Here is a 9,920-nt window from a genome sequence, read left to right on the forward strand (position 1 = left end):
ACAGTGACTTCAAAAAATTATAATTTTGATAAATTTAAATTTTAAAATCATTTTGTGCGTGAGGTTTTTTTACCGAATCACCTTATAATTATGATTTTATGTAATCTTATGACAAAACTCATCACGCTATGATACAGGGATATGAGGTTGTAAAAAAGTCATAACCCTAATAGAGATATCGCAATAGTCGTTAATGCATCCCTCTTTCCACTTTTTCTGCAATCACACTACAGGTCGGAATTTTGATCGGATCATCACGAAATTTTCTCACAGAGATAAAAGCCTATTGATGTTGGTGATGTCGACAGTAGTCAAATATAAAATTAAATATTAATTATTTTGGTTCAGTTCGCCTTAAGTCATTTGGTATAAAAGCCAGATAGGTGAAAACTTTCGTATCTCCATAAAAGAAATGTTTTCGAGTGAACAGATTATTTACAGGGGTAGTGGTGTAGGGTATCACATAGTCGGCCCCGTACCGACTATAGCCTTTTCTCACTTGTTAATCTATAATCGTCGCTTTTTCTGGCGTTTGCTTTCTTTGGTATGGGGACAAATATAGATTTCAACCAATCTCGCGGATATTGTCCTGTGTCGTAAATATTATTGAACAGTTTCACAAACAACTGTATATTGTTTTGATCGATTAATTTGAGCATTTCGACGGAAATTTCATCTGGACCAACGGCTTTTTTGTCCTTTAACGATTTTAGTGCATATATGACTTCTTCTTTGGTAATAGGATTTACACTTACGAGAGAATTTTTGTTTATGTCAGAGTTTTAATTACGATCACAATCTGATCTTTCATGATCTGTAAATAGTTTTAATACGTATTCTTTCCATATTTGCTTTCTTAGCGAGATCAGTATCTCTTTCGTCTTGATGAATTCTTCTAAGGTCTGCGTTTATTGTATCCGTAAGTGCTTGTTTAATTATCGGTTTGCTTAATTTATTGAAATCGGGTTTCGATCGGGTTTTTGCGCTTAATTGTTGCAAGTTTTGTCCGAACATTTGCCATAAGAAGGTTATGATCTGATGGTATATCCGCTCCAGGATATGTAGAACATTGTGCTATACAGGAACTAAAATGTCTGTTGATCAGAATGTAATCTATTTGGTTACGAACCACAGTGGTTCTTGGGAGGAGTTGAAATAGATATTATAAAATTGTGTTCTTGACAGAACTGTACGAGTCAATCTCCCCTTTCGTTTCTTTCCCCCAAGTCATGTTTTCCCGTGACGCCAGCTACATGTTCATTGCCAACTTTAGCACTGAAGTCACCCTGTATGATGGTCAATTCGTGAGGTTTTGTCATTTTCAAAAGTTTTCCTATGTCGTCGTAGAATATTTCAACTTCATCTGAACTCCCATCACATGTGGGTGCATAGACTTGGATTACATACTCGTATATTCATGTTTATTGGTATTCCTTTTATTTTTACCATCATTGTTCTTTCAGGCATTGGGACATATCCAGCTTCATGGATAATCTATATAATCTATATTATAATGCCCACGTCTTTTCTATGTACACCGTTTAGGTTTCCAGAGTGGTATACTCTTGTGTTTTCGTATTCCTTACGTCTAATCAATAGGGACGGGACACTTTTATTTATGATCCAGAACTTGGTGAAACGACCATGTTGATTACTGCAGGCTATGTGAAGATGAAGAGGTTTTAGATACCATCGAGCACTTAATTTGTCACTCAGTGTTCAACAACGTAAGACACAAACTTTTTCTCGTCTGCCTCATACCTATCAAACATGGAGTCAGCAGTCATTGTCCTTTCCTAAAGAAGTTTCCCTGCTGTTTATATTTTTCAGAATGTGTCCGCCAATGTAAATTGGTATTTTATGTGCAGTTTCCGTACATTGTTGTTTGATTACTTTTTCTCATGTCATCAGCTCACTGTGAAGGCAATATATACCGAAATATTGTTCACTCCGGTATCGTATCTGATATAAGGTGTGTCATCTATAATTTGATAGTCATTTTAAAATAGAAAAATTCATGTGCATATTTCTAGACTCATAATATTACAAAATAAAATAGCTAACAAAAGATGCAATAAGGCAAAATTACCAATTGATCAAGCAAAGCTATCCTTTCTTTCCTGATACTTCGCATAATAAAATATGGAAAAAAATTCCCCCGGTGCAATTGAATAATAAAAAAACAATTAAATCAACTAAATACAATCATAAAAATTTAAATCACTTTTGTTAACAGCTTCATGAGATACGATATCCAAGGCGGCAATTTTCAATCAATCAACACATCGTCGCATCACATTAACATGCACAGCTTTAGCTCAAAAGAACAATAAAAAAGCTTCCCGAGATTTTCTATTCAGAATTCACGCATGAGTAAATGCACCAACCAACCAACCAACCGACCGACCAAGTAATGAGTGGTTTTAGAAATTGAGTTGCAGTGCTCAATACTCAATATTCGAATTGAATATCAACCAAACAACAAACAATAAGTTCTTATATAAATAGGTGGCTAGAATCTGGACAGAAGTTAGTCAGAGTTTTTTGTTTACAATAAAAAACAAAACCCCGCTAAGAAAACCATTTTTCGCTTCAATTTTGTAAGTTGATTTTCTTGTTAAAAAAAAATAATTAAAAAATAAAATACTGTACAATAATTAACATTTATGAAAATTGATTCAAAATTGATAATATAGAAAAAAGAATGTGTGTGTGTTATGAAATAAAACACGTGAAAATTAGACATAAAAAACCCAAAACCATAAAAGAGATTACAGTGGTGATCACAATCCACGACGAAAATTCCTCACGAAGTTTGTCTATCTTATCCATAGCACAGAATTCCCTGGTGAAAAACTGAAGAAATGTTATGCAAAAAATTGGGCATCCTTTATGTGCCTGGATAGCGCAAACGAAAGCTCTGATGGAATAAATAGTGGAAGCGTTAAATAAAAAAAAAAACAATTAAAAAAGAATCAGAAAGACCGGTAAACACCCTCTGCCAATGATTGTAAAAAAATCAATAAAACAAGTAAAAAAGTATCAGAGATATATCCTCAGCCTGTGTGAATTGAAACTTTAATCTATAACAAGTAAGAAAAGCGTTAAGTTCTGCCGGGCCGAACTTTTTATACCCTCCACCACAAATTTCAGCCATTTCGGTGGATTAATGTGGCCACAACCTTCAAAATACCGAAATTCGGAAGGTACCGTTCTATGGGGGCTATATAATGGCGTGGACCTATACCTACAAATTTCTGGGGGAAAGTTTTATACGCCTAAAGAAGACTAAATACCAAAATTCAGCCATATCGGTGTGATAATGAGGCTAAAACGTTCAAAATATCGAAAATCGGGAGATATTGTATTATGGGGGCTATATCAACACGTGGACCTATATAAACATTTTATGGTAGAAATGTTTCTTAGCCTCTGGAAACACAAAATACAAAGTTACAACCGATTCTTTGGTCAAATGGGTCTAATACATTCAAAATCTATTAAAATGACGCGTACTTTATAAGGGGTCTTATATGGGGGCTATAACAAAACGTGGACCTATATAACTCAATTTTGGTAGGAATGTTTTCTGGCCTCTTGAGACACAAAATACCAAATTACAACCAATTCTGTTGTCAAATGAGTCTAATACATTCAAAATCTATTAAAATGACGCGTACTTTATATGGGGCCTTATATGGGGGCTATACCAAAACGTGGACCTATATAACCCAACTTTGGTAGGAATATTTTTTGGCCTCTGGAGACACAAAGTACCAAATTACAACCAATTCGGTGGTAAAATGGGCCAAATATCTTAAAAATTCCTTAAAACGACGACGCGTCACGCGTCATTTTGTATGGGGGCTATACGAAAGCGTGGACCTACATAGCCCGCTTTCAATACCAAAAGTCCTACGTAAATATAACATATTTTCCCAAAATTTCATCAACCTACGTCAATCCGTTCGGACGCTAGAGTGATTTCCACAGACGGACAGACGGACAGACGGACAGACGGACGGACATGGCTATATCGATGTAGAATTGCACGCTGATCAAGAATATATATACTTTGTGGGGTCTACAATGATTATTTCGAGTAGTTACAAACGTAGTGACAAACTTAATATACCCCCATCCTATGGTGGAGGGTATAAAAATATCGAATACCGGCTACGCAACCAAAATCTTTTTCACCAAAATTTTTCTGGGTTTCCAGATTTTTGTGGCTCTTTTGGAAGTGCAAATATTAATTTCGATTAAAGATCAAAAGTGTTGGGGAGGAGATACCTAAAGGAATGTACCGACGCAGTGCATTGGAAGTGGATCTTTTTTTGTAAGACATTCCTTTCGATATGTATCGCGTCCTCCAGTAATTTCAGATTGTCACCGCATAATTGCATAATTTACCATAATGTCAGAAAACATGGACTTGCTCACGAAAAACATAATATCGCTGTAAAAAGGACCACAAAGAGTACCTCCGGTAAAAATTTTAAGAATACTCGAACAGATTTTAAACTGAACTTAAACAAAAATATGAGGGAGGTACCGTAAGGAGTGAACCGATATGACCCATTTTCATACCTTCTCATTTCTCATTCCGTTTGTAACACATCGAAATATTCATCGGAGACCCAATAAAGTATATATATTCTTGATCAGGGTAAAATTCTAAGTCGACACAACCTGTCCGTCCGCCAGTTTGTTGAAATCAAGATACAGCTCTTAATTTTTAAGATAGAGCTTTGTAATTTGGTACAGAAGTTTCCATTATTCCTCTGCTGTTTGGTATTACAAATAGGCTGTATCGGTCCACGTTTTGATATAGTCCCCATAGAACGGTACCACCCGATTTTCGATATTTTGAAGGTTTTAGCCTCATTATCACACCGAAATGGCTGAGATTTGGTACGTAGTCTTCGTTGGGGGTACAAAACTTTTCCCCAGAAATTTGTCATTATAGGTCCACGCCTTCATATAGCTCCCATAGAACGGTACCTTCCGATTTTCGGTATTTTGAAGGTTGTGGCCACATTAATCCACCGAAATGGCTGAAATTTGTGTTGGAGGGTTCGGCCCGACCGAACTTACCCCCGTAGGACGGTACCACCCGATTTTCGGTATTTTGAAGGTTTTAGCCTCATTATCACACCGAAATAGCTGAAATTTAGTACTTAGTCTTCGTTGGGCGAACAAAACTTTTCCCCAGAAATTTGTCGTTATAGGTCCACGCCTTCGTATAGCGCCCATGGAACGGTACCTCCCGATTTTCGGTCTTTTGAAGGTTTTAGCCTCATTATCACACCGAAATAGCTGAAATTTGGCACTTAGTCTTCGTTGGGCGTACAAAACTTTTCCTCAGAAATTTGTTGGTATAGGTCCACGCCTTCATATAGCCCCCATAGAACGGTACCTCCCGGTTTTCGGTATTTTGAAGGTTGTGACCACAATAATTCACCGAAATTACTGAAATTTGGCGTTTGGTCTTTATTTGGGGCAATAAACTTTCCATATGAAATTTGTCGGTATAGGTCCACGCCTTCATATAGCCCCCATAGAATGGTACCTCCCGATTTTCGGTATTTTGAAGGTTTTAGCCTCATTATCACACCGAAGGGCTGGAATTTGGTACATTGTCTTCGTTGGGCGTATAAAACATTCTCCCAGAAATTTGTCGGTATAGGTCCACGCCCTCATATAGCCACCATAGAACGGTACCTCCTGATTTTCGGTATTTTGAAGGCTGTGACCACAATAATTCACCGAAATGGCTGAAATTTGGCATTTGGTCTTCATTTGGGGCATTAAACTTTCCATATGAAATTTGTCGGTATAGGTCCACGTCTTCATATAGCCCCCATAGAACGGTACCACCCGATTATCGGTATTTTGAAGGTTTTAGCCTCATTATCACACTGAAATGGCTGAAATCTGTACTTAGTACTTAGTCTTCGTTGGGTGTATAAAACATTCTCCCAGAAATTTGTCGGTATAGGTCCACGCCCTCATATAGCCACCCTAGAACGGTACCTCCCGATTTTCGGTATTTTAAAGGTTGTGGCCACAATAATCCACCCAAATGGCTGAAATTTGGCATTTGATCTTCATTTGGGGCACTAAACTTTCCATATGAAATTTTGTCGGTATAGGTCCTCGCCTTCATATAACCCCCATAGAACGGCACCTCCCGATTTTCGGTATTTTGAGGGTTGTGGCGACAATAGTCCACCCAAATGGCTGGAATTAGACATTTGGTCTTCATTTGGGGCATTAAACTTTCCGTATGAAATTTGTCGGTATAGGTCCACGCCTTCATATAGCCCCCATAGAAAGGTACCTCCCGATTTTCGGTATTTTGAGGGTTTTAGCCTCATTATCACACCGAAATGGCTGAAATTTGGTACTTAGTCTTCGTTGGGTGTACAAAACATTCTCCCAGAAATTTGTCGGTATAGGTCCACTCCCTCATATAGCCCCCATAGAACGGTACCACCCGATTTTCGGTATTTTGAAGGTTTTAGCCTCATTATCACCCCGAAATGGCTGAAAATCGGTACTTAGTCTTCGTTGGGTGTATAAAACATTCTCCCAGAAATTTGTCGGTATAGGTCAACGCCTTCATATAACCCCCATACAACGGTACCTCCCGATTTTCGATATTTCAAGGTTGTGGCCACAATAATCCACCGAAATGGCTAAAATTTGGCATTTAGTCTTCATTTGGAGTATTAAACTTTCCATATGAAATTTGTCGGTATAGGTCTACGCCTTCATATAGCCCCCATAGAACGGTACCACCCGATTTTCGGTATTTTGAAGGTTGTGGCGACAATAGTCCACCCAAATGGCTGGAATTAGACATTTGGTCTTCACTTGGGGCATTAAACTTTCCGTATGAAATTTGTCGGTATAGGTCCACGCCTTCATATAGCCCCCATAGAAAGGTACCTCCCGATTTTCGGTATTTTGAAGGTTTTAGCCTCATTATCACACCGAAATGGCTGAAATTTGGTACTTAGTCTTCGTTGGGTGTACAAAACATTCTCCCAGAAATTTGTCGGTATAGGTCCACGCCCTCACGGTACCTCCCGATTTTCGGTCTATTGAAGGTTGTGGCCACAATAATCCACCGAAATGGCTGAAATTTGGTATTTTGTCTTCCTTTGGGGCATTAAACTTTCTGTATGAAATTTGTTGGTATAGGTCCACGCCTTCATATAGCCCCCATAGGACGGTACCGTCCGATTTTCGGTATTTTGAAGGTTTTAGCCTCATTATCATAACGAAATGGCTGAAATTTGGTACTCAGTCTTTTTTGGGCATACAAAACTTTTCCCCAGAAATTTGTCGTTACATGTCCACGCCCTCATATAGCCACCATAGAACGGTACCTCCCGATTTTCGGTATTTTGAAGGTTGTGGCCACAATAATCCACCCAAATGTCTGAAATTTGGCATTTGGTCTTCATTTGGAGTATTAAACTTTCTATATGAAATTTTGTCGGTATAGGTCCACGCCTTCATATAGCCCCCATAGAACGGTACCACCCGATTTTCGGTATTTTGAAGGTTTTAGCCTCATTATCACACCGAAATGGCTGAAATTTGGTACTTAGTCTTCGTTGGGTGTATAAAACATTCTCCCAGAAATTTGTCGGTATAGGTCCACGCCTTCACATAGCCCCCATGGAACGGTACCTCCCGATTTTCGGTATTTTGAAGGTTGTGGCCACAATAATCCACCGAAATGGCTGAAATTTGACATTTGGTCTTCATTTGGGGCATCAAACTTTCCATACGAAATTTGTCGGTATAGGTCCACGCCTTCATATAGCCCCCATAGAACGGTACCTCCCGATTTTCGGTATTTTGAACGTTGTGGCGCCCCAAATGGCTGAAATTTGGCATTTGGTCTTCATTTGGGGTACTAAACTTTCCATATGAAATTTGGCGGTATAGGTCCACGCTTCCATATAGCCCCCATAGATCGGTTCCTCCCGATTTTCGAAATACTGAAGGTTGTGACGTCAATATCCCACTGAAAGACTGCAATTTGTTATTTATTCTCTTAGGTGTTATAAAATATTCCAAAAGAGAATTATCAGTTTAGGTCCGCGGGTTCCATAGAAGCGTACCTCTGGATTTTCCGTATTTGGAATCTTTTACCGAAATATCGGAAATTTGGTATTTAGTCTTCTTTGAGTCTAAAAACTTTCCGCTAGAAATTTGTAGGTATTGATCCATGTTTCGTTATTTTAAAGGATAGCTAGATTGTTTTACCGAACTTGCTGAAATTTTGTATTTATTCTTCTTCATAAACGAAAGGAAACTAATTGTTCCATTTTACTTCAATACAACTTGTGGTGGAGGGTATAACAAGTTCGGCCTGGCTGAAACTTACACTAAGTTTGGACAAAATATTATGGGATATGAAGTTTGGACCAAATCGATTGTATTCGAACTTGGTAGACATAGATCAATAAAAATATTACGATGTGCAAAAAATGGACCAAATCGGTTAGTCACTTCGAGAGAAAATTTTCTGGCTTTGTGTGGAGATACCCAAAGGAGTGGACCTAATATGGACCATCTTCGAACTCGATCTATGTTTAAACAAAATATTCCGAGAGTTATCCTGTACACCAGCCAGACAGACAGACATCGCTAAATCGACCCCAAAGTGTCTGAAACGGATTTCGTTCAAACATACTTGGGGGCTAAAACCATTATTTCGATGAGGCACAATTTTGGTCGCATCAAGGTACATACATATATATAGTGAGGGTATATAAAGGCTGAGGGTATAAACAGGAGTGGTGGACCTATAAACTTTTGGGGAGAATATACCTGAAGAAATGGATCGACATAACCCATCTTTGGAATTGTTTTTGACAGTAGGCGTGCCGATAATTTATTTTAGTTGATCAGAATTTTTGGGTAATTACGTTAAGAAGCTGAAATCCGAATCACGAAGAATACCTTCGATGAGGGTTCTCATATGACTGACTTGATTTTCAATAACAAAACAGCCAATTGGCCAATGTATTTCTGGACTTAAAATGAAACCCAAAACATTTATTATTTGCACCAATCGCACATTTAAAAAATATTTCTTTAATATATTTTTTTATCCCTCTTTATTACAGCAACATGAAATTTCTAATCGTTGCCGTATTAATTGCCCTGGCCTCTTTGGTGGCAGCCAAGCCAGCCGATGAGAAATATACCTCAAAATACGATAACATTGACATCGATGAAATCTTGAAGTCGGATCGTCTTTTCAACAACTACTACAAATGTTTGATTGATCAAGGAACCTGCACCCCTGATGGCCGTGAACTGAAGACCACTCTACCCGATGCTCTCCAAACTGAATGCAGTAAATGTAATGAAAAGCAAAAGGCCAATTCTGAGAAGGTTATCCGTTACATTATTGAAAATAAACCTGAAGAATGGAAAGCCTTGCAGGAGAAATATGATCCCGAACATGTCTACTACAACAAATACAAGGAGGAGGCCGAGAAACGTGGTATTAAAATCTAAATTGATATTGTTTTTGTAGTGAAAAAATAATCGTTGAAAATGTAAATGTTGATATGCCTAATGTTCCTGTCTTTTTATTCAATTATTTTACAAAAGTGTTTAGTGAAACATTTTTAATAAAAAAATATTAAAATATAAATCATATTTTATATTTGTATTTTAAAATAGCTTTCTAATATTAAATTAGTTTTCTAACCACTTTAAAAAAATATACTATAACCATGATCATTATTATTATAATGGTACATAAATTGTGATATTATTACACTATGCAACTCTGAAAATGCAAACAACTTTTAGTATGCATTTTTTAAATGTACATATTACGACTACAAAACCCCCAGTAGGGTTTTGTCCTGTCAGATCCAGTT

General features: G+C 37.6%; 1 protein-coding gene across 1 annotated transcript; it reads left to right on the forward strand.

The window, feature by feature from the left end:
* The first annotated feature begins 2,464 nt into the window (after positions 1-2,464).
* LOC141406337 (ejaculatory bulb-specific protein 3-like) lies at positions 2,465-9,688 on the forward strand. Its single transcript, XM_073991665.1, has 2 exons — positions 2,465-2,600; positions 9,153-9,688. The coding sequence occupies exon 2, from the start codon at positions 9,157-9,159 to the stop codon at positions 9,547-9,549; it is 393 nt and encodes a 130-aa protein (XP_073847766.1). The 5' UTR covers positions 2,465-2,600; positions 9,153-9,156; the 3' UTR covers positions 9,550-9,688.
* The last annotated feature ends 232 nt before the right edge of the window (positions 9,689-9,920 follow it).

This window comes from Musca autumnalis, unplaced genomic scaffold (assembly GCF_047663935.1).
Source record: "Musca autumnalis isolate F117 unplaced genomic scaffold, ASM4766393v1 scaffold_5, whole genome shotgun sequence".
NCBI lineage: Eukaryota > Metazoa > Arthropoda > Insecta > Diptera > Muscidae > Musca > Musca autumnalis.

Coding starts and splice junctions, on each gene's coding strand:
- LOC141406337 (XM_073991665.1), top strand. CDS start 9,157: ATGAAATTTCTAATCGTTGCCGTATTAATTGCCCTGGCCTCTTTGGTG.